A 25,067-nucleotide genomic window follows, 5' to 3' on the forward strand; every position below is an offset into this window, starting at 1 on the left:
AGCCCAGAATAGAGCTGATGTGACTCATAGTGCAAACAAACAGCTGGAAAAGTGAACAATACTCAAATCTTCTGGGCCTTCTAACTTGCTCAAGTGGTTTAGTAGGAATCTTAATTTAACAAATGCAAAAAACCTACTTGCCAGTTGCACAGCTAATGCTGGACTTCATGTCCTGGACTCTTGATCTGAGTTAGGCAGCTCAGCTGGAATTTTTTTGGATTTGTGGCTTTTCTGTTAAGATGTAGCTGCAGGGAATGCCATTAACTGTGCTGCTCCTCATACAGGGAGCTGAAATAGTTTATGGAGTCACCATGGCTGGGGAGGAGGAGGCTCTCCCGTGCCAATTTCTTCTTATCCCAAATAACCTTTGTTTACTGGCTTCTTCAAGGGATGGAAGGAAAGGGGTTGGGTTTAGATTTGTGTATATATGAGTTTAGGGCTGTCTGGAGACTGAAAACTGAGCTAATCCGTTACTTTAGATATTTTTCAATGCCTGTCCCCTTGGTAACAAAGCTGTAGTTCTGCCAGAGTTATTTTCAATGGTTTACTGAGGAATTATTGATATTCTATACTGGTTTGGCAGGGAAGCTGAATGAATAAACAGATATTTCCATTTTCAGGGTGTGCTGTCATCACTGTAGATCCTGTGCTGAACTTTCTCTGTGTTCAGCAGCATCATGTCCTGAGTTTTGGGTTGTCAGAACTCAAGTGGTCCTGTGCTGTTCACTCTCACAAGCTTTGTAAATTCATCAGAGTTTTTATGGGGCAGCAGCAGACCAGAGGATAAAGAAATGGCTACATGACAGACAGTGTAGATTGTATTCAAAGTGCACAAAGGGCTGAACCTGAAGCAAGCAAATAACTTTATTGGGTTTTTGTTTGTGATCTCTTCAGCATCGCTGTTATCGACCTGGGGAATGCCGCCCTTGCTCTGGGCTGTTACTGTGGCAAGCACAACCTGTAGATTTCCTCAAACTGATCATGCCAGGAGGATTATACCCCTTTGCCTCTTGCAAAACAAGGATTTAGGGTTTTCCTGTTGTTGCAGCAGAAATACAGCAGTAATTTACCTCTTCTGGCACTTGGTATAGGCAGCCTGGAATGCTGTGAGATAAGGGAGGCTTTCTTTTTTGAGGACAGGTATTGTTGTTTATTTGGAGCAGTTCATATTCTCCAGGCAATGTTTGACAAAAAGGAAAGAGAGACTTAGTTGGGTGGAAATGCAAATGTGTGCCCCCAAGGTACAATAAGGATTGGTGTATGAGGGGCATTTTTGCAGCATGACTGTAGTGTGGGTACAGACTCTACTCAGATTTACTGTTCTCCTCATATTTAAGAAACTCAATCTGTATTTGCAACTTATTTTGATGTTCTGCAAGTGCCATCCATTAAAATCAAAAATACAGCCATGTAGAAAGGCAGGAATTGATCCAGCAGTGAGCAGCAGGTGGTTTGGATGCTCTGTGGTGAAGTGTTGTGTTGGCTGCAGCCCTTCCTGTGTGGGTTTTGTTTATGCAGCAGATTTAGACAAATTATCTGAACCCATCACCAGTCGACGCCGGAGCTGCAAATGAGCACAACCACATGGGGATGTGGGCTGCCTTTGTTTCTGTCTCATTTAATTCAGCTAAGCTTTCCTGAGCAGCCCTGTGCAGGTAAGTCCTGGCTATATTTGTGGGTATATTCAGGTGTGAATTGCCACAAATTATTACGAATTAACCAGGCCTCACAAAAATCGTTGTGCTCATTTTTCTCTTGTTAGTGGCCAGTTACTAAATGAAATAAATATTTTTTTTTTCTTTCTTTCCCTGCTGTGAGTATTGGATGATATTATCTTGTAGAAAGTTACTTTAGCGACATCATTAAGCTTTAGATGGTGGTAGGTGTGAAGATGTGAGAGTGTATTTGATGTGGAGGATAATAACATTAATTATTCCCTGTAATGGGTTTTGCAGTGTGATGAGGCAGAGTAAGAGATTCCAGGCCCAGTGTCCACAGGTTTTTCCTGAAGGGAACAGGACATTCCTCTCAGTGTGGCTGTGCTGGGCAGTGCAGAGCTGGGCAGCTCCTTGGCAGAAATTCAGAGGAGAGTGAAGGCAAACAGCCAAAGTGCTGCTGGTGTCAGTCTGGGAGGGCAGAGGTGACTGCGACACATGAGAGGGAGGCACGGCCACAGGGATGAGTGAGCAGAGCAGAAATGAAGAATTTAGGGAGGGAGGCCAAGAGAGCTGTTTGTTACAAGCTGCAGGGTGGAAATAGGAGAGGTGGTTGGGGTTGGATACCAGGAGAGGCAGGAGCTGAGTCTGGGTCGGAGGTGGTGGGAGCTGCAGCAGCATGCAGGGATTGCCCAGCACGGCGCTGGAGGATGCACAGCAGGTTGGGATTGCTGAGCTCAGGACTGGGGCCTCTCTGCCTTTCCTGGCCTTCCCCTGAAGCAAACAGCTTCCAGCCTCAGGGAGATCATTCCACACTTCCCTGGAGCAGCAGCTCCAGGCTGCCTTTGGTCTGTGGGCCAGACACACACTTTGATCAGTGGTCGCCTTTCCTGTTGGGTGCTTGGGAGCAAATCCCTGGGATGTTCCTGCAGGCCAGACTCCATCCCAGGGCATTCCTGGGCTGGCCTGTCCTGCTGATGTGACTGCACATCTGGAGACCATAATGAACTTGTTGTCTTCCAGTGGTTGCTCAAATCATTGGACTAGTTTTCCCAAGTTCTTGTTTTCATCACTATGCAGCCAAGTGTCATTTAGCTGATCCATCTGCACTGAAATCCTGTATTCCAAGCCCTTTCCTTGTTTTCCTTAAACAACTTTCCTTTGCATAAGACATTGGCTGTGCATAGCACCCTTTCTGGGACCGAGCTGGACACTTTTATTAACAGCAGCTTGAAAAGTGCCTGTTTTCCATGTCTCCATCAGGACACCCTTTTCAGTAGGGCCCTGGCAATCTGAGCTGGCAAGTGCCCTCAGAACAGTGTCCAGAGCAAACATTTCTGGGGCTTGATTTAACAATGCAGCACTTGCTGCCAGCAGTGATAACCCAAACCAGCTGTTGGGGTAGATTTACACCTATTCCCTCCAGGAATGGCTCAGATTAATTATTTTTATGAAAGAGCACTATAATATACAATTTATGTACTGTAGCCCTCTTTCAATTTTTTTGCCTGTATTGATATGTTGCAGCTCATTGGCAATATAAGCTTGGATTTACAAAATGCCAAATTAATTAGAAGACTAAATAAATGCTTTTCAAAAATATTGTGTCTACATGCATCAGGATTACAATATCCTACAGTGGGATGTTAACAAAGAAGATTATCCTGAGTCTTTGTGCCTTCAGTCTGTGAGGTTTACCCAGGTGTGGGACTATACAGGTATTTAATTTAGTAATAAAAAGGCTGAGTATTTTTCCATTTGGAAAGGACCCCTCTCTTTCTAATGTTATGCAACCCAGTCATTTTGGTTTGGGTTTGCTGCAGCTGCCAAAGCCTTTCACAGCTGCCTTCTTTAGAGTCAAGGTTCCAACATGTTTTTCACTGAGACTTAGACCTCTGACACTCTGAACTTCCTTCACAGAGATCAGAAATACCAGCAGGACTAGCACATTGTTTTTATTGTCTGTTTCAGTTTGAGACTTTCCAGTGAAATTTTCAAAGGTACATTGCCAAGGTGACATTTCAAATTAAAATGCATCAGCTTGGACAAGAGAGCAGCAGAGTGTTTGCAGGAGAGAGGGAAAGAAAATATCCTCATGGAGAGTGGAGAGGGCACAAAGCAGGGTCTCCTCCTTCCTTTGTGGAAATTTTGTTGTGGAGTTTTATGGGTTGGCCCCTTATTTAAGAATCTTTTGAGAGATTCTGACCATGGGAAGCTCAGCCTGTCAGGAATTCTCCCCTGGGTGTGTTGAGAGCAAAAGTGCCCAGCAGCTCAACTCCACAATGTGTGGCTGCTCCATTCCTGAGGGCCACAGGGAAAGGTTCCTGCTCAGTTCACTCTGAGCAAACACTTGGGAAACGAGATAGATGAACTTGCTGCAGTGTGAGATAGTTGGAAGAATAATCTCTTTATTGGTGGCAGATTGTTGGGGTGCACAATCAGCCCTGTTGTAATTCCTTTGGGCTGAGTAGGTTTGATGTTTCTTGTGTTCCTGTCACAGGCTGTTGCTACACCCTCAGAAATACTTGGTTGTGAAATTATTGAATTGCTGAATGAGCTTTTGTTCTGTCACCTACCAGACTCTGAGTGCTCTGTTGTGCTCTGGGAGCTGAACTCCATCAGCGCATCCCCAAACCCTCCCGGGTTGTTACTGACAGTGCAGTGTGGGGGCTCATTGAGGCACAGAGCTCGGCCTGAGCTCTGCTGCTCTGACAGTTCAGGGAGCTGAGGGTGCATTCCCCCCATCCTCAGGCTGCTCCCTTGAATCCTTGTCTTCCCCAAATCTCTTTCCCTGCATCCACTGCCAGCTGGAGCCGCCGTGCTGTTCTCTGCGTCTCATCAACTTTTCCAGCTCTCAGCTGACAAAATGTTGCCTCTGTTGCTGATGTCTCTGAATTTCTGCCTGTGAGGGGACGCTTGGCCCGTGTGACCCTGGCTGCTGTGGGTAATGGATCGCACATTGTGCGGAGTGAGCGCCTGCTGGGCTCCGGGACAGGCTGGGGGAGGCTCTGGGATTCCAGAGGGATTGTTTGCACAAACGCGTTACGCCCCTGGGCTGCCGAGGGGGTGGGTGTGTTTGTGCCGATAAAAGATTGGCTTCTGCCCCTCATCTTCCCCAGCAGCCAGAGGAGCAGGGAGCTGGGACTCCCACAGCTCTGCAGGAGAAGGGAGAAGCCCATTTACTCCTAGAAATGGGCAGGAAGGTCTTCAATTATCTTTTCCTCACCATTTTCTGCGCAATGGCTCTGAAGCTGAACTGTGTCAGCTCCATGTCTGTGGCAGGGCTTGGATATGTTGTTACAGCAGCTCTTGTGCTTTCAGCTGTGGTAAGTGAGGAGCATCACAATGAAACACTGAAAACTTCTGGTTCCAGCTACTTCCAGGAGTCCCTCTCCTTTAACTCTCAGTCAGTTTTTAGTGGGAATTTGGTAGGATTCAGGCAGATTGGAATCATGATGATAAAGTTCATTCTTTTCCATCTTTGATATCTGATTTCAGCTTAGGAATGACTTTGATACCTAACTTATCATTTTGCTTTCTAGCTTGTAACATTCTTTATTTCTGCCTTGAAAACTGAGCATATTTTACTTTTGTCCATCAGCTGCTGTGAACCATCTTCTTTTTCAAAGAACTGAATGCTTCTAATGTAATATTGTAATGTTTTCTTCCCTGTTACCTGATAGCTCTCAAAGGTGTGATGTGATCGACAGACTTCATTGCCAATACACCAGAAATGTTTTATTTCCTTTCAGAATTACCAAAGTGAATTCTTTTATAAGAAAGTGTTCATTATGTTTATTAAAAAAAAAAAAAAAGGATATTGCACTGTGTTGATATATTGCATAAGGATGGCAATAAACATATTAAACCAAAATTGCAGTGTCCTTAGGACAGGATGTTGTGTAAATTAATGTAATTCCTACAAGGGAGCAGTTAAGTAACAGGTCAGAACAGAAAAGCTTTAAGAAGCCTGTTAATTACCTAAATATTCAATGATATTCATAGCATTTCCCATTTGGTTTTAGAAAACCTGTAAATCATGTTTATGCAGGATGTACAACATGTGGAGGTAAAAGGGGTTTCTTTCCCACAACCTGGAATTACAAGCTTCACTAAAAAGTTCTAAATTAGTAAGAAAAATACAGAGATTAAAATCCAGAGAGAGAGAGAGAGAGAGAGAGAGGGAGAGACAGTAGAGTCTAGAAGAGGATAAGGCAGTGATGAACCAGGAATTAGAGGCGATTGGGAGTGAAAATTAACAGTGACCAATGGAGAGAGATTCTTTCCACACACATCCTTATTTTTTTTCCCCCTTCAAAACTCAGTGCACAAGAAAAAAGGAAACTTTCCACTTTTTGCCTGGCACAACAAGTGAGGAGATGAGAAGCAATTTAATGTAGAGACTTCCTTGTGTCCTGCCCACTGAACAGCACCCTCTGTCTCACCCCCAGCCTGTCAGCATGGTGGAACACGCCGAGTTTTTGAAGGCTGGGAAGGAACCCGGCCTTCAGATCTGGAGGGTCGAGAAATTTGATTTGGTCCCAGTGCCAAAAAACCTGTATGGAGACTTCTTCACTGGGGATTCCTACCTGGTGCTGAACACCATCAAGCAGCGCAGCGGGAACCTCCAGTACGACCTGCACTTCTGGTTGGGTGAGTGCTGGGAGTGTCCCTGCAGAGCTGGGAGCCCAGAGTGACCCCTGAGCCTCTCTGCTCCAGCCATGGCCAGGAAATGTTACCCAAGGAAAGAAGGAGCAGCACGGTGAGAGTGCAGTTCTGGGGGTAAATAGCTCTACTCATGTCAAATATTTGTGTGGTCTGTGCAAGAGAGAGTACAGCCACCTCTGATCCTAAACCCAGCTTTTCCTGGGCAATGGGACAGGTAAGTTCTGCAGAGGTTCACAGGGAAGACAAGATCTCAGGTGAAAAGTCTGGCTGAAATCCTTTCTGCCTGAAAGGAGGGAGGTCAGGTGTGTTCCTGCTGATCAGGGAGTGGGATTTTTCCCTCTCCTAAGTGCCCTCTGCTGTCCATGTCACAGAGTACCATGCCAAGGCTTTCCCACAGCCTGCAAACCCCAGGCTCTTTGACAATATCACAGTTAAATCTGCCTTCTCCTCCTCTGTTTGCACAGCTGAATGCAGAGGCAGACCCTGCATCCCCTCCCAGTATCTCTCTTCATGTTTCAGGTGATGAAAGCTCTCAGGATGAGCGTGGGGCTGCTGCCATCTTCACTGTGCAGATGGATGAGCACCTGCAGGGGAAGGCTGTGCAGCACCGTGAGGTGCAGGGCCACGAGTCCCCCACCTTCCTGGGCTACTTCAAATCTGGCATCAAATACAAGGTGGGTGACAACTGACTGAGTCTGCAAGAAATGGCATCCTGCCCAATTCCCAGGAGAGTGAGAATTGCCCTTTTTCCAGTTGCTCAAAACCCATTCTCAGCCAGATGTTTTCAATGAGTTGGAACTGAACAGGGTGGAGAACAGCCGATCCCAGTGGGAAAAATTTGGCTGAATTAATAATACACAAGGAAAGCCCCAGAAAGTTTTAGGAATCGAGGTTTTGTTTTTCTTCAAGAGGCAGAGGAAAGAACAGTCCCAAGGCACCTGGAATGAATTTAAGAAGCAGCAAAGTTAATGGAAAATGCCTACCCAGGAGATTTGATTTCTCCCCACTTGCATAACAGTTTGACCTTGCAGTCTCTGTGCTTAGCCCACCCTCCCAGCATGTGAAATGTTTTGGTAAAGGAGATGAACAGTAGTGGGAGTTACTCCTCCCTGCCATCACAAAAAGAAGTGGGAAAGAAGTGAAAAAAGTGGGATAGAAGTGAAAACATGCAGTCAAGCAGTTGTGTCTGTTAGGAATCCAAAGGCACAAGGAAAGTGATAGCAGGTCACATGCTTGCAAAGTGCTCACATTTCCTCATGTCTGAGACTTTCCTGATCTTTCTGTTTTGTTTATTTCCCACTGACTGGTTGTTACTTTCGTTCATTTAAAGTTGGTTGTGCTTTTTTTGAGGGTAACTGACATGGGTTCTGTTGCCTGCATTGATAAATAATTCCCAGTGTCTATCAACAGAGAAAGTGAATCCTGAGCTTGGGATAATTTCTGGTAGGCAGGACGTGTTATACATGGGAATACACTGTTCCCCCAGTCCTGGTGTGAATCCTTGCTCCTGTGTTTCCCCCCCAGGCTGGTGGTGTGGCTTCTGGCTTCAGGCACGTGGTTCCCAACGAGGTCACTGTGCAGAGGCTGCTGCAGGTCAAAGGCAGGAGGACAGTCCGGGCCACGGAGGTCCCTGTGAGCTGGGACAGCTTCAACACAGGGGACTGTTTCATCCTGGACCTGGGCAGTGTGAGTATCACATCAAAGGCAGGTGTGGCAGAATTCAAGGGGCAGGAGGTGTCTGACTTTCACACAAGTTTTATTTTCCCCCACTCTGCTGAAGCCATCTCAGTGCTGAGCATCCCGAAACACTGACATTGTTCAGTTCAGCTGAGTCCTGTCTCACCTAGGGAGGTGCTGTCCTGCTCTGACACGACTTTCTCCTTCCCCAGAACATCTTCCAATGGTGTGGCTCCAAGAGCAACCGCCAGGAGCGGCTGAAGGCCACGGTGCTGGCCAAGGGGATCCGGGACAACGAGCGCAACGGGCGCGCCAAGGTCTACGTGTCAGAGGAGGGATCCGAGCGCGAGGAAATGCTCCAGGTTATTCCCTCTGTCCCTTTGTCCCTGCTGGAGTGGCAAGTGGGATGTGTGCAAGAAAGGTGGGGTGGGTGGTGTGTGTGGTATAAACGCACAGCTCAGTGCAGAGCTGGTCCTCTGCTCTGCTAGGACGTCTGAGGGAATTTATGTGACTGATCTGGAATTCTCTCCCACTCATTCTCTTGACTGGAGCACCTGGGAAAGAAGATCCTCTTGGACTGGCTGGTAATGATTTTTCTCTCCCTCACAGGTTCTGGGACCAAAGCCCAGTTTGCCAGCAGGAACTTCTGATGAGACCAAAACTGACACAGCCAACAGGAAGCTGGCTAAGCTCTACAAGGTAACGAGCCCTGACATAACTCTGGGGAGAGTGGAGTAATCTTTGTGAAATTGGATGGAAGTGCAATAGCAGAGAAGAGCTGAGCTGTTCTGAGTCCTGCCTCACTCTGCTTCTTAACAAGTTTTATGTATGAACCTTGGTTGCTTGCACTGCATGTCCATGTACTTTCTGTTGGTTTGTCACCACTTATGACTATAGTGAGACAGCTGGGACTTGCAGGAATTTTTGAGAGAAAGGTGGAGTGTGAAAGAAATAAGGGGAAAAGGAAGTTTTCCTCTGCTGTCAGGCATTGTGTTAGGAAAGTGACAGGAAAGAACTAGAAACAGTGAGCCTGAGAAGCAGGACCTGCCCCTTTCTAACACCCAGATGAAGCCATGACTTGGAAGGTGTCATTTGCCATCAGCTGTGTGAGTGGAGAAGAGTGTCCAAGGCTTTTTGGGAGGAATCTTCTCCAAGCAGCCTCTGCTATCCATGGGGTGAATATCTGCTAAGGTGGTTTGTTATGTGGCACTTTATACATCAGTCAGTAGAGGAACTCAGACTTTTTGGGAGGAATCTTCTCCAAGCCTCTGCTATCCATGGGGTGAATATCTGCTAAGGTGGTTTGTTATGTGGCACTTTATACATCTGTCAGTAGAGGAACTCAGATTTTTAACCCCACTTGATACAGGAGGCTGTTCCAGTTACCCTTCAGTCCCTGTGTGCACTTGGTTTGGTTTAGAAGATATTTCCTTTGCACTGAGGATATTCCCCATTTTGGACCAATCTCTCCTTGGTCCCAGCAGTATGTGCTTTGCTAGAAATAGTTGAATTCTTCAGAGTAAGTGTTATGTTTTTGCCATACTGTTGCTGTGTCAGAGGTATCCTGTTTGAAAACAATAGTGCCTGCAGCAGCCAGTGCATTTAAATGGATTTCCCTTCCCCTCCCTGAGTTCTGAGCTATGGCCACGGAGCAGCAGGGAGCAGAGGGTGCTTATGTGAGCTCTGTGCTGTGTTGTCACAGGTCTCCAATGGGGCTGGGAACATGGCAGTGTCCCTGGTGGCAGATGAGAACCCCTTCTCCCAGGCAGCCCTGAGTACAGATGACTGCTTCATCCTGGACCACGGCACAGATGGAAAGATCTTTGTTTGGAAAGGTATCTGAGACAACCAGGGAGAAAAGAATTAATATCATAAATAGAAAGGCAGTTGTTCTCTCTCAGCCATCACAACAGGCATGAAAGAGATTGAACAATGGTCATTTGTTATTTGGCATCATTTATGTGGAAGGCTGGGCCCTTCTACTTTGGCAGAAGGTACCCGGGACAGTTTCTTCTCTGGGTAAAAAATCCTGACCCACTTTCTCTCTATTTTCATTAAAGGCAAAGGTGCCAACTCTGAAGAGAAGAAGGCAGCACTGAAAACAGCCTCAGAGTTCATTGACAAGATGGGTTATCCCAAACACACCCAGGTAAGGACCTGTGGCAGTTTTTCTGCCACATGGGCCAGGGACTGCAGAGCACGGATGGCTCAGGGCACGTGTCCCTGTTGAGTGGCTCCTGTTGTGGGCGATCTGCTCTGTTCTGGGAGATTCTGCAGTGCTGCTCCTGGGCTAAAGCAGCATTTACCCCAGCACAGCTGGTAGTTAAAGGTTCTTCCTCTCAGATACTCTTTTACCTTTTCCATGACCTCTTTTAAGAGTGAAGAAGAGCAGATAAACCTGCTGTTCTTAGGGAGACGGTTCTAAAGGCTCATTCCTTTCAGATCCAAGTCCTCCCTGAGAGTGGTGAGACACCTTTGTTCAAGCAATTCTTCAAGAACTGGCGGGACAGGGACCAGACAGAAGGGCTGGGGCAGCCTCACGTTTCTGGCCACGTTGCCAAGATTGAGCAGGTCCCTTTCGATGCCGCCACCCTGCACAGCTCCAAGGCCATGGCTGCCCAGCACGGCATGGAGGATGATGGCTCTGGCAAGAAACAGGTCAGTGGTGGCACAATCCCTCTGGGAAGCTTTCCAGACTTTTCTTTGCTACTTGATGGCATTGCTGCAAGAACAGCAAGACAAAAGGAGGCCAGAGAGCCTTCAACACTGAGGTCTTGTAACTACTGGGGGAATTTCTGACACCAGAAATAGCAGCAGGGTCTTGAAAGCCCTGCAGAAAAGTGGGGTTGATTCTGACTCCACGATTTCCCAGCACTGTGGACATGGGTTTATTCCTCCTCCTGCTGATTATTCTCCCTGTTGCCATCGCATGTATGAATGTCTTGGAGCACCGGGGTTCATGACTCCGAGCACAGAAGCAGGGGTGGAGTTGGGCTTGAACGGGCTGGGGGCTGTCCAGAAGCCCACAGCGGTCCTGGCCGAGGTTTAACTGTTTAAAAAGGCCCCGAAAAGCCTCAGAGCTCCGTTCGGGAGCAGCCCCTGGAGCGGATGGGAATTGTCCCGTCAGGTCCCGGCAGAGGGCGCGGCAGCACCGCCGGCTCCGGGGTGCGGAATTCGGGGATAACGCGGGCCGGCCGTGGGCTCGCTCTGCAGCGCCTCTGCTCCTCTCCCGCCAGATCTGGAGAATAGAAGGCTCCGAAAAGGTGCCCGTGGACCCCGCCACGTACGGGCAGTTCTACGGCGGGGACAGCTACATCATCCTGTACGATTACCAGCACGACGGGAAGCGGGGACAGATCATTTACACCTGGTACGGGACTTACCCTGGGGCAAGTCAGGAAACGCTGGGGCTGCGAGTCCACTCGGAAAATCGATCACTGCTGGTTCCCACTTTCAGAGGATCTTTAGGGGATAAAGTTTCACCCTAGATAACTTTCACTTGCAAACAAAATACTGGGATGGTCTGGGATGTTTCATTTGAAGTGGAACAATGGAGGGAATTACTGTGTGAGCTATTTTTTTTCCATTTCCGTCCCACTGGTTATTACTCCCTTCTTTGGACCAAGCTCTGCTTTTCTAGGAAAGTGCTGCTTATCTAGGAAAGGTTCTTATCTCCCCCTGTGCTCACTGTGCTACAATAGAGGATAAGGAATTTCTCCTTTGTGTTGAAGGAAGTGCTGCAGAGATTCAGTAACAAAGGGTTTCCTTACCTCCTCTTGATCTCTGTAAGGTGTGTGTGGGGGGAAAGGCTGAGAATAAAGCTGGGATTTGGCCTTGTTCTCCAGGCAGGGCGCCGACTCCACGCAGGATGAGATTGCAACCTCTGCTTTCCTCACAGTACAGCTGGATGAGGAGCTGGGAGGCAGCCCCGTGCAGGTAAAGAGACCCAGCAGAAACCAACCCAACACTGGGGAATAAAGAATATATATACACATATATATATATACATGTATACTAAACACCTGGCCCAGCTGGGTGCTCTGTGAATATTCCAGCTCGACAGAGGGTTGTAAAAGCCATTTCTGGTTAGTCTTGCACTCCTCAAAACTGACAGCAAGTTTCTTTTTCTTCAGAAACGAGTAGTGCAAGGGAAAGAGCCCCCTCACCTGATGAGCATGTTTGGTGGAAAGCCCTTGATTGTTTACAAGGGTGGAACCTCGAGGGAAGGAGGCCAGACTGCACCTGCGGCAACGCGGCTCTTCCAGGTCCGCTCCAGCACCTCCGGAGCCACCAGAGCAGTGGAGGTACGTGGAGAGAGTCAGCCTCGGTGTTGTGTGTACAGCCCCTGGTGGGAACGTGATCCACTGAAGAGTTCAGTTCCCTCCATGGAAGAGGAACTTGGGCCAGGACAGACACGTGTTCAGGGTCCCACTGCTCTGAGAGAAAACGCACGCAACACCTCTGTGCAGCAACAAAGGGGAGAGTAAATCCTGCTGAGGAGAGGGCAGTGGTTTGTGGCTGCAGGAACTCCCCAAATTTCCAGCTTCAAGAGGCCTGTCCTTGTTGACACAGAGGAGTTGGTGTTAATGATTGATCAGTGTTGGCAACGGGAACTGCTCTGCCATGGGCTCCCCAGTGAGCTCCTAAATCTCCTGCCATAACCACCAGGACTGGCACAATGACAGCCAGGCATTCCTGCTATAGGTCCTGTGTACCTGTAATCACACACTGAAACAGTTATTTACTCTTCCCATGTGGAAAATCTAACTCATCACTTGGATACAGGGAATATACAACACATCTGGCAGCTTTACATGCTCATATGGAAAATCTTGTTTGCAGTTTATTCAACTGTAGGTTTGATTTTGAAATAACAGGCTCCCTGTAGAGGATGGTTACATCTGACACCTGCAGTGTTCCTTCTTTTCAGCTGGATCCTACAGCCAGTCAGCTGAACTCCAATGATGCCTTTGTCCTGAAAACTCCCTCTGCTGCCTACCTGTGGGTTGGCCAAGGAGCCAGCAATGCTGAGAAATCAGGAGCACAGGAGCTGCTGAAGATACTGGGAGCTCGTCCAGTACAGGTTGCTGAGGGCAAAGAGCCAGGTGAGGGGGTCACAGTGGAGTCTGTGATCATTTCTGTGTAGCTGCACATCCTCAGCAGTTATTTCATGGGCATTTTGTCTCCCAGAACAAGATGTGGACGTGGGCAAGAGGGGCTTCTCCAGGGTATTTTCATTGTTTAACAGCACTCTCATGTATGTCTGCAGGCCATTGGGCCTTTCTGACCCGGAAGAATGCTTCAAGTCCTGCCCAAACCATAACCCTGGTGTGGGTTCCATGAACAGGAGAAGTATCAGTCTCTCTTTGTTTTCCAGACAATTTCTGGGCAGCCTTGGGTGGCAAAGCTCCGTACCGCACCTCGCCCCGCCTCAAGGACAAGAAGATGGACACTCACCCCCCGCGTCTCTTCGCCTGCTCCAACAAGAGCGGCCGCTTCACCGTGAGTGTCTGGGGGGATTCACTCAGCATCCACCTGACAGGGCTGCGAAAAGATCAGGCCCAGCTGCTCTGAGCCCCCCACCAGCTTACACCTGGTCTTTCTTCGTGTGGTCTGTCCTGTACAGATAAAGTAAACGAAGCCTGTGCTCATCTCAACCCTGTTTTTCAGATTGAAGAAGTTCCTGGAGATCTGACTCAGGATGACCTTGCCACAGATGATGTGATGCTCCTGGACACGTGGGATCAGGTATGTCACATTTAGAGGGGGACAAGAGGAGCAAAGAAGAGGCACAGATTGGCTCTAGATTGAGACCTGAACCACAATAGTCAGAGGTGCTGTTGTATTACGGATTCAGCACACATGAGCCACAAGGCAACTCAGAGCTGATGTTTTATAGAAAAATGTTCAAACATCTGCTACTTTCCCTTGATATTAAGCTAATGTAGAATTTGTTCAAGAGTCTACAATTAATGTAAATAAAATGCAGGGGAAAAAACTTCCCATTATTGACCAATAAAGCCTTGGTCATGTTGGTCAATGACCCAGGCACACCAACATGAGGATTTTCTGGTTTGTGTCACACTCTGTTCACTGAGGCTTCATCTAAATTATCCCTTCGTAAAGAATATGATTGTTGCTGAATTAATTAATATTTTTATCTTTAGGTCTTTGTATGGATTGGGAAAGATGCCCAAGAAGAAGAAAAGACTGAGACACTGAAGTCTGGTAATGTCACATTTTCCTCTCTGAACTATCCCTTTCTCATTTTCTCACTGTGTGATCATGACTCAGGCAATTCATATTCTGACAGGCATAGATAAAACCATAGGGTACAAACTTTCAGTGGGTATTTTTGTTCAAATGGCCGATGGGAAGCTACCTCTCTGGCAGCCATTTAGCCCCAGCTGAGCTGCTGCTCTGCAGGCCTGGTGCTCAGTGAGATCCCTCCCTGTGTCCCCAGCCAAGCGCTACATTGACACAGACCCCTCCACGCGGGACAAGAGGACCCCGGTGACCATCGTCAAACAGGGCTTTGAGCCCCCCACCTTCTCCGGCTGGTTCCTGGGCTGGGACGATGACTACTGGGCTGTGGATCCCCTGCAGAGAGCAATGGCAGATGTGGATGTGTGAGCAGTGTTTGAAACAGAGCAAGTTCAGTGCCTTCAATGCCTTCAAGAGCTCCTTCCTCCTGCAGGATGTATGTTAACGAGGGAATGATGTTAATAGCCAATTAGCTGTGCAATAATTTCCGAAAACAATCGTGACCAGTCATTGACCCTACTCCTTGCTTTGATTATATTTAATACAATAAAGCTTGTATGAAATATGGGAAGAACAGAAATGGTGGGGTTTGTTTTGAAGAAGAAAACATTAAAGAGCAGCTGTAGATCCCATGTTTGAAAACACCTTAGAAACCAAAACCTTCTTTAAGCCATCTTTTGCACATGGACTTTTTAGTGAAACGTTACAGAAATTATTTTGTGAAGTTCGGGACTGCTTTGCTTTCCCCTCTTCAGAATTTTATGTGTTTGAGACCCTGATAAATAGTATTTTACTCTTTCAGAAACTCACTCATTAGTAAACAGCATTTTTTTTATTCAGGATGAGAGCAAAAAAGCATCTTGTGGTATCAACAGGAATTCACAGGGGTGGCACCTGCAGCAGCAGCGGGAGTTACAGGGTGACTCATCTTCCCCAAGGATTAACCTGGAGCTGTGCTGTTGCTCTGCTTCCCACTCCAAGTGCCTGAGCACAGCAATGCTAATTACTCCAGCTTTGTTAACTGTTTCTCCCGCTCCCAGCCAGAAGTTAGGCTCAGCTTACTTCAGCTGCCACCTTAACAAACACAAAGTATATTGCTTTGGTGATGCAGAGGAAAACCTGCCCAGCAGACAGGCAGAAAAACAACAGCACTTGGGCATCTCCTGCCAGTGACAAAGGCACAGCGTGTCGAGGCACAGGTACCCAGGCCTAAAACACCTGTAAATACAGAGCTGATTGGAGCAGAAAGGGCATAAGAAACTACTTATGGAGTTATGCTGGCCAGTGGGAGAAGGGCACTTACATCAGTGATCCTGGCATTTCAGTTCCACTGCCTCGTCCCAGATTTTAAAGATGTCAGACTCAGTGCTGGTGGCAGCGCTGACTTCACTTCTTCTCTTATTAATCCGTTCTACAGGGGTACAAAACAGGAAGTTTAACAGCTTGGGTTATGTGAGCTGAGGCCCAGCTGCTTTGAGGATGAAATGTAAGCCCTTATTGACACAACAACCACTCCAGGTCTGCACAGAGCAGCACCAACAGGTAAAGCACCAGTGCAGCACCTTCTGTTAAACACCACTCCTCCCTGCTGCTAGTTACAGACATGGCATTTCCTAGAGAAATAAGTTTGTAGATCTGGATAAAATGCAGCACTTTGGTTTTTAAAAAATATTTTTAGGAGAAACAGATGCAGAGCCTTTTCAGTGCTTTAAAGCAGTGCAACTCTATGCAGACACAGCCTCATAACAACAGCAGCCCATCAGCGACCACAAGCACGTTGTATCCATAACTATGGCATGTTTGTGTCATTCCTGGGTGGCAGCAAGACAGAAAGTTTCACTAACAACTGTTTCTCATCAATGGGGACTGGTTTAGAGAACAGGAGCCTGATTTTCAGGAGCCCCCCAGGACACTATTCCACTTCCCTTGCAGGGCTACAGACCCATTTTGTAGAAGGAATAATTCCAAATGTTGGATCACCTCTACCACAACTGGTTTTCTATTCTATTTGAAAAGGAGATTTTGGATTAGAGGTGTTCCATCCAGGACAATATGGATAAAGCTTATTTAAGATCACAACCTGCTTGTACTCCTTCTGAGAGGCTTTCAACTTCCAAATATTGCGATTGTCCACATTCACAAACATTACATACAAGTTCTATAACACACTCAGTAAAACAAAAAGGTTCCTCAGCAAACCCACTTTGCTAACACTGCCACAAGCTACAATACACAGGGAATTCAGTGCTGCAAACATGGGCTGACCCCGAGCTCGCCCCTCCCAGCCTCCCTACTCCGTCACACCTAGGAGGCCCTGCAGGATGTTTATGGGCAGGGGGAAGACGATGGTGGAATTCTTCTCGGCAGCGATGGTGGTCAGGGTCTGCAGGTACCGGAGCTGGAGAGCAGCAGGAGACTCCGTGATCACCATGGACGCCTCCTTCAGGGCCCTGGACGCGTTCATCTCGCCCTCGGCCGCGATCACCTGGGGAGGCAAACGGCTCAAACTGAACTCAATCCTCAAACTGAACTCAAAACAGGAGGAACAGGGAATCCACAGGCTGATCTCAGCCCTAGGCAGGTACCCCTGCCCAGCACCCTGCTAAGTGACCTGCCCTGGGCACGTGCTTTCACCAGGCACAAGCTGCTCCTGTTTGGTCTCCAGGCCCCAGTGCCTGGTATCCTCCCATCCAGAATGCAGGATGACAAAAGCTGGCATCAGGTCTTGAGAATGCAATGTAAGTATTTATTCTATCTTCAAAAGCTTTTGTGCTTCTTCCAGCACTGCCTCTCAAAACCAGAGGCACTCCTCACAGATAGCTGAAAATACTTTCTCGCTCAAGCTGTACTTTTTTGTATCTACAAGGGCTTGAGAGGGAATGGTGTATTTCTTACTTGGGAAAAATTAAATCCAGCCCCCAGGCTGATGTCATTACCTTGGCTCTCGCCTCCCGGGCAGCCTCTGCTTCTGCAGCCATGGCTCTCTGCAGCTGGACAGGTAACTTCACATCCTTGATCTCCACACGTTCCACCTTAATGCCCCAATCGTCTGTTGCCTCATCAAGTGTAATCTACAGAAGGCAGGACAGATAAGTGAAGCCACACACCTGCCTCAAACTAATGCCCAAATTTGAAGAACGACCAATAAACCAACTTAATTCTCTTCAAATTCTCATACCTTCAGGCCTTTAGTATTTGTATGATTTGACAGATATAAGAGCACAACTGTTTTAAAGTAACAAAAACCCCCAGAGCTTGATTAATGTATTGAAGGAATTCTGTGGCACAGAATCCTTCCACATGAAGGACTGACACAAGGATCCAGGGAAGCCATCCTCTCCTATATCCCTCATTCCCATGTGCTAGCCCCCCACTGGCCCTTAGTGGTTTAGTCCCATATTCTTATTTTACAGAGTGCCCTCCCAAGAGATCTTGTCAGGGCTTTGCCTACAGCTCCAAATCACAACTGATCACTTAGAGATAAAATAAATCCCCACCTTTAAGTTATCCATGGGGTTGCTGCTTTACCTGCTGTTTGATGGATTGCTTCAAGATACTCATACCTGCATGCTGTGGGCAATTTCCTCACGGTCAGAGAGGATCTCAGAGAGGCTTTTGGTGCCCAGGACATTCCTCAGGGTGGTCTGTGCCAGGAGCCGGGTGGCTGAGTCGGCGTTGGTGATGTTTGCCACGGCCAGGGTGGCATTCTGCACCCTGTAATAAACCACTCCATCCACGTTAACTGTCACCGAGTCTTTGGTCAGGATCTGAAAAGCAGGGAAAGTACAGAATATTCCATAAATACAAGGTTAATTATTAGGACAATCACGTATTTGTTCTACTACACCAAGTCCTGGTTTCCCACTGTCTTGATCCTTATACACATGCTGCATGTGAACGTGCCCCAGTGTTCACAAACCTCCCAGTACAGCTCTGCAAAGCTGAGACTAAATATGGGATTAGAAACTTCCTGGTGAAGAGCACATTCCATTCACTTTGCCCTAATGTTATTTTTAACCCACTTCCTCGAATTCACAGATGGATCTGCAAGTCATGTCAGTAACAGGAAAAAGAGAAAAGGCAGAAATTATTTACTCTGAAATTCATCATCTGAGAAGACTCAACCAGTGATTCTGGCAAGGAATCACACCCAGGCAGGTCCCCGTGCTGCCTTTCAGTGAGGTTTCCCCAGGGCTGTGTGAGGCAGCCTGTCAGCAGGGCTGTGGGGACTGTGCTGCAGAACTGCAGCCTCCTGCGGCAGGAGGGTGGCACTGCACAGGGGAGCTCAGAGAACCGAGAACCTCCTTCCATGGCACACGATTCCCTTCAAGATTTACCTGCCCTGTCCCTTCCCAAACTACCTCTTTTAGCAGGCTTTTCATAACACAAAAGCTAAAGAATGAGTGGCATGCACAGAAATCATGTTGAACAAATAAAAATTGATTTCTGCCTCTATGTAAGGAACACAAACAAACCTAAATCCATAAGCGTAATTTAATCAAGTCAAAAGAAAAACTGGATTACTGATGGCCTCACTAATGGTACATCAGCAGCTGCAAGCACATTCTGCCTGCCAGTGATTAGGTTTCTCCCAATTACCCTTTAGAGTGTACCAGGACAGCTGCCATTTGTCTCAATCTACAACTAACCATGAGCAACAAACCCACGAGCAGATCTGATAGGAAACAGATGCACCACACAGGTTGCACGGAGCATCTCTGTGTCTCAAAATGCACCTGATACATGAGTGATACAGTTATAACCATCAGGATACAATTGTTCACTAGCTTATTTTTAGAGGGATGGTTGGGTTTTATTCTTTTGTTATCCATCAAGTTGGCAGCACTGAGTTCAGCTGGCTTAATGCTCTGGAGACATTCTGCTACAAAGTTAGGATGTCCAAGGAAAATCAGACTAGAAATCAAAGTAATTTTTTCGTTCTTTAGGACCTGCCATGAGCGGCAGCACCTTCACCATGTTCCTGTGCAGGGCAGGGCACAGGAGCCACGTGCACACAAACCAGTGAAGGGAGCTGACCACTCATTCCCCCAGTTGCTATGAACAGCATTTGATGTATATTCCAATTTCATCCCATCACTTGAGCCAGTTTATACACGTAGATAAGTTGGCACAGGACAGATCCCTGCTGCGCCTGGAAATCTTCCAGATTTCACAGAAGCAATTAGGGAATGTTGTATGAAGCCCAGCAGCCTTCGTTCCAAACCCTTCCCATTCCAGCTCTCAGGCAGTATTCAATTATCTCATTTGGTCCTCAGAGCATCATCTGTTTTCTTTCAGTGCTCTTCCCTTACTGGATGACATTTCTAAGGGATATATGTATTCTTCACAATACATTGCACCTGCACAAGCAATCTGTATTCAAACTGTGCATTACCCAATACTGAGAGGGGAGAAGGAAAAGCAAAGTGCACAAAATTCTGCAAGGACTTCAGTAGATGCAAAGGCAAATGCAAACTCACCTCCTGAGGAGGGATATCAAAAGAGATGGTTCTCATATCAACTTTGATGAAGCTGTCTGTGCAAGGCAGGACAAAAAACAAACCTGTGCCAAAAAATCCATTCAAGATGTGAAAATAGGTCATTAGAGCAGACAAAACTTGTTACTGCAACAAGGTGAAATCCAACTGTTGAGGCTGTGCAGCTCTTTGTGAGGAGCTCAGCAGCACAACACTTGTTAGTCGCTTCCAAACCAAGGTAAGATTTTCAAAAATGCATGCTGAGAAACTTCAATTATCTGGGTATCACTTACTTAGAGATTTTTAACATTTGGAAATAAAACAGTCCCAAAACTATTAACTACTTTTCAAAATGTTCCCCACAGAGTTATTTGTGGGGCCTAATTCTGGCAAGCATCAATCTCCTGCCTTCTGTTTGGGTGGCTCACTGAGATTCTTCAGTTTCCAGCAATGTGGAACATTGCAAAGCCTGGGTGAAAATGAAGGAAGAAGCCATTGCCCCTTTCTGTCACTTTGAGCAGCAGGAGCAACAGCTGAAAATAACATTCTTCCAGATCTCAGAGTTTCCAATATACAAAGACAACTTTTTTCAAAACTATCAAATACTCTAGTGCCTTCTGTTACTTTTGAAGGATATCAAGGCTTTCAGACTCATTGGGTTTAACTGGTACATCAAACTTCTTTTTTCAAAGAACCCATTTGATGCCATTACTCCTCCCTTTACATTTTGATTCTGCCTGCAGATCATACATTAACAAAGGAGAGCTGGGTGGAATTAAGTTTGCTGTCTTCTCAATCCAGAGTACAAATCAGAACTTTATGAGCTGGAAGAGACCCACGAGGCTCATAAATTCCTGTTGTAACACATCCTCTTACTGGAAGTTACAGAATTCTTGAGAAATCCATTTGCCACTTTACTACAATGTCTCTAAACCACTATTGTTTTGCTGATGACTAATTGGCACAAATTGCAGTCCAGGACATACCTGGTCCCTTTGCTCCCCCTTTTAGGATGCGCCCAAGTCGGAAGATGATGGCTCGCTCGTACTCCTTGATAATCTGGAACAGATGGTTGGATGTCATGCACAGGTTTCCAGAAGATGGATTCCAAATTATGAACACACCAGGCTAGGACAGTCTTGAGTCTCAAATTTAATACACATTTCTCTACTGGCTGCCTTGGAGAATTTTAGCTAAAACTTTATTGTCAAAAAGCAAAGAGCAAAAGGAAAAAGTCAGGACAATACTCCACAGGAAATATTCCTCAGACTCTCAACAGGATGGCACCTGGGCAGGTTCAGGCACCAGCAGCAGCCATCAGGAATATCCTGGCAACAACACAACAAAGTGCAGCTTTTGTGACCCAGCAGGGATTTTTCCAGCTCCAATTCAGATGCCACATCAGCCAAGCCAGGAGGAAATAACTCCTCCTGTCTGGAAACTGCAAACATCAACCTCAGAGTGATCACAAACAACACTGTCTGTGTCTTCAAATATGTCACATGCAGCCACATCTATGTACATAATTACAGATTTCTATTTACATACTTCATATTTAGATGAGTGATATATAGGGAGAGATCTTAAAAAAAATAAAATATCAGTTCTTTAAGAGTATTTATGGGTTCTTGCAATTATTCTGATCCTTCAAATGAACTTATTTACTAATGACAGTTGGGCAGACGTAGTGAAGACAGCAATGCAGGAATTATTTTGACCAAATATTGTAATACCACTTTTATTTTTGGTTTAAAGATGAATGCAGTGATGGGGTCTGCTATAGCTCAAGAAAGAACAGAACTAGATTAATTTGTGTTTATTTTCTCAATAAATCCAATTGAAAACAGTAATAGCCACTCTGCATTGCTGGAAGTTTTAATCCAATTTAGCAGTGAACGATGTTACCTTTATGCACATCCATAGTGATATAGGAAATGTAAGAACAGTGAAAAGAAGCGAGGTGATCACCAGGATCCATCCACACACACCGAGGCCAGAATCCTCATCATCTACAAAAGAGCAGAAATTGTCACTTTTTTAAACTAAAAGTGCCTATTAAAGTGCCTAAATTGGATATTTATATTGAATGTTCCTTGAAATAAGTCACTGTTAGCACTGCTCCTCTGGCCAAATGCATTAGGTTTAGATCAGAAATCAAATTAAAAGCCAACTTCTGCTTTGATTTTCATTGGTCTCTAAGTTGTGCAAGACAGCTGAGGGCAGAATGCTGTCCAAGTAGCATTTATGCAGAAGTGTACCACATTGAAGTTTCAATTCCCAAATGCCTTTCTCTCCCCCAAGTTCTTCTAGCAGAGTGACTCACAGGCAGCAGTGGAAATCGTGTTCCTTTGTTTTCTGACAAGTCAGAGGAACCTCATGTAAAGAGTAGCACACAAATACCCCCCAGGCTGCCAGCTCTGGGACAGCATCGCTGCAACCTGGGTTCTGTTCCAGCTGTAACGGGTGCAGATCTAAGGAAACCACAATTCTCAGACCCGTTGGATCTGGGAAGTTGGATAAGATGAGGTACAAGATTAGCTGGATGTGAAATAAAGTCTCCATAAAGAATTCCTTGGCCAGAAACTCCTCATGCTTTATTCCTCTGTCAATGGAAGACACCAGCTGAAGGTAACTCTGGGATCAAATAACGAGCTGGTGGTTTCAAAAGCTACCCAGCTAAAGCCATGACAAACTGCGGCCTGGGAGGCATTCCCAGAGCTACAGGAAGTTTCTTATCCTGCCAGCTAAGACTCCTAAGGGGCTGCCAGGAGCCTGCTGCCAAGCAGGGATGTCCCAGGGTGACACCCAGCACTCACAAACATCACCTTCCTACTCTGGAGATTCGGAAGTTCATGTAAAAGTCACCTCAAATGATGTCAAATTTCAAGATTGAGCAAAGAGGATGCTTTATTTAGCACCAATGTGTTGTTTTTTACAATACAAGAAGGGAGAGAGATGCTGTCTTGTGGAAAACTCTATGAGACATAAGAAACATGCCTGGCATTTGTGGGATGAGCTAGTTCTGCAGCTCCTGGAGGTGATCCCCATCCCTGCCCACCCCACAGGCTGAAAACAAAGGCTTGACCCTGCACTAAGTGCTGGCTGACAGTATCCCCAAACCTGCCACTGGAATATTCTCTGCAAATATTCTTGAGCAACCTCTTTAGGAAATAAACCACAAGGAGAAAGACTATTAAAAAAATTTAAAAAAACAACTTAATTTAATCAGCCTTCAATGCCTTTAAGGCTGACTGGAACAGTTGTCATTACTTTAGCAAGAAATTATCACTTGGACCATCAAACTGTATTAAGAATTTATAATACACACTTAGTGCTGGAGGCTAAGATGGAAGGGGAAAGGTCTCGTTACAGCTTGAGGTGTGGCACATGGTTAATTTGTGATTTATTTCCTTCTGCAAAGTCTCTACAATCCAAACAAGCACACCACTGTCAAACAGCAAAAATGTACCCTGACTGAAAACAAAACGCCAATTCCAAAGTGAATTACATGTCTTCACAGATGCTTCACAGAGCATTTCACATGGGAAATACCCAAAATTTCGACATCCAATAACCAAAACTACGTCTAATGCCACTTACTCCATATTTTATTGTGTTCACGTGAGAGCTGCAGGAGAAACCACCTCAGCAGTGTGTTCAGGAAAGGCTTGCACAGACCAGATTGGCACCGACGTGACCATGGCGAGGTATTAATAACTAACATAGTTACACATGAAATGCTGATCCTCTCCAAAGATACCAGAGCCAGGATGTGCCATTGGGCACCAGGCCCAAGGAGATCCACAGTTATTTATACAACAACTCAAATTACCCAGCCAAAGGCTTCGTACACAAAGCTTTCTTATAAATACACTTCCTTCTCTGGTTGCAAACAAGAAAAGCACAAAATAAATCAGGACTTTTCCGTTGCCTGCTTCTGAACAATGGAAGTAACAGGAAAACATTCCAGCTTCCAGTGAGTGAAACTGCCAGTTGTGCTATCTCAGTGCATCATCTCCAAAATGTCCTGACCCACATCACACACCTCCTACCTGGAAGGCCAAAACTCACATCATTAACGATACCAAGAAGTAAAAATTCAGTACAACTCATTGCCCCATCTGAGAACATCTACCACTTCGTCCAGTCACACCTAGACAGGGTTTGGCTGCAGTAAAAAGCCACAGTAGTGTCAAAAAACAACCCCTAAGTTCTCCTTGCTCTTGTTTACTGGTGCAGCATCGCAGAGATTACTTCTGTTGACTCTGCTTGTCTTCATTTCCGTAGTTTTCCCCTTAGTGATCCAAGTTACTGCACAGGAAAGGAAACCACGCACCACAGAAACCCACCCGACTTACGCAGCTCGTGGTGATGCTCCGACACATTCCCGAGGGCGGTGTGAGGACCTGCCGGGAACCACCACCTGCGGCCACGGTACCCGAAGGGGCAGCGGGGCCAGCCCCCCGTCAGCCGGTGCTGAGGGCTCAGCATCCCCCGGTAGACGGTGCTGGGGGCTCAACACCCCCAGTTAGACGGTGCTGAGAGCTAAGCATCCCCCGTTAGCCGGTGCTGGGGGCTCAACACCCCCAGTTAGACGGGGCTGGGGGGTCAGCATCCCCCGTTAGCCGGTACTGGGAGCTCAGCATCCCCCGTTAGACGGTGCTGGGGGGTCAGCATACCCTGTTAGCCAGGCTCAGCATCCCCCGTTAACCGGTGCTGGGAGCTCAGCATCTCCCGTTAACCGGGGCTCAGCAGTCCCCGTTATCCGAGGCTGGGGGCTCAGCATCCCCATTAGCCGGGGCTGGGGGCTCAGCCTGCCCTGTTAGCGGGGTCAGCGGACTCAGCAGCCCCCTCAGCCGGGGCTGGGGCCGCGCCGGGGCCGCCGGTGACCCCTGTGCAGCCGGGCTCAGGGAAACGGAGGCTGCCCGGGAAGCGGAGCACAACCGCTCCTCGTTCCTTCAGTAAAGCATCCTCAAACTTTCCTCCGTGACTAAATGAAGCAATAATTAAAACCGAAACAAAAAAAAGAGGAGAGAGAGAGAGACACGAAGGCGCCCCGCGAGGAGCGGCCGCTGCGGGGCCGTTTGGGGACAGCCCCTGCCCGCTCCCGCTGCGTCCGTTACCTGGAGGCCGCCGGGTCTTGGCCGGGTACCCCGCTTCGTGGTCTGCCATGGTCCCCGAGTCCCCTCAGAGCCGCCTCGGAGTCAGTCCCGCGTCCCCTCCGAGCCGCCTCTGCGCTGTCCCGCCGCCACCACCGCCACCACCGCCGCCACCGCCACCGCCGCCACCGCCGTCAGCGCCGTCAGCGCCGCCAGCGCCGCAGGAA

The 25,067-nt window shown here is 47.1% G+C and overlaps 2 protein-coding genes across 3 annotated transcripts; one reads left to right on the forward strand and one right to left on the reverse strand.

Moving 5' to 3' along the window:
• Nucleotides 1–4,763: 4,763 nt before the first annotated feature.
• On the forward strand, nucleotides 4,764–14,829 carry GSN (gelsolin). The gene is made up of 17 exons (XM_041483889.1): nucleotides 4,764–4,981; nucleotides 6,107–6,308; nucleotides 6,843–6,997; nucleotides 7,848–8,009; nucleotides 8,213–8,362; nucleotides 8,610–8,699; nucleotides 9,703–9,835; nucleotides 10,061–10,149; nucleotides 10,443–10,658; nucleotides 11,237–11,370; nucleotides 11,846–11,936; nucleotides 12,134–12,304; nucleotides 12,931–13,105; nucleotides 13,378–13,502; nucleotides 13,671–13,748; nucleotides 14,168–14,228; nucleotides 14,464–14,829. Exons 1-17 carry the CDS (start codon nucleotides 4,847–4,849, stop codon nucleotides 14,631–14,633), a joined length of 2,337 nt encoding a protein of 778 aa, XP_041339823.1. The 5' UTR covers nucleotides 4,764–4,846; the 3' UTR covers nucleotides 14,634–14,829.
• Nucleotides 14,830–15,082: 253 nt separating this feature from the next.
• On the reverse strand, nucleotides 15,083–25,010 carry STOM (stomatin). 2 transcript variants are annotated; one of them, XM_041483891.1, is made up of 9 exons: nucleotides 24,865–25,010; nucleotides 21,647–21,750; nucleotides 20,728–20,800; nucleotides 19,745–19,827; nucleotides 17,828–18,031; nucleotides 17,201–17,335; nucleotides 16,569–16,749; nucleotides 15,568–15,675; nucleotides 15,083–15,482 (listed from the first exon to the last, which is right to left on the reverse strand). In XM_041483891.1, exons 1-8 carry the CDS (start codon nucleotides 24,911–24,913, stop codon nucleotides 15,569–15,571), a joined length of 936 nt encoding a protein of 311 aa, XP_041339825.1. In that variant the 5' UTR covers nucleotides 24,914–25,010; the 3' UTR covers nucleotides 15,083–15,482; nucleotide 15,568. The 2 variants fall into 2 exon arrangements, with proteins under 2 accessions (XP_041339825.1, XP_041339824.1); XM_041483890.1 differs by having other exon boundaries at nucleotides 15,083–15,675.
• Between the last annotated feature and the right edge of the window lie 57 nt (nucleotides 25,011–25,067).

The sequence above is a fragment of the Pyrgilauda ruficollis genome, unplaced genomic scaffold, assembly GCF_017590135.1.
Source record: "Pyrgilauda ruficollis isolate IOZ18807 unplaced genomic scaffold, ASM1759013v1 scaffold62, whole genome shotgun sequence".
NCBI lineage: Eukaryota > Metazoa > Chordata > Aves > Passeriformes > Passeridae > Pyrgilauda > Pyrgilauda ruficollis.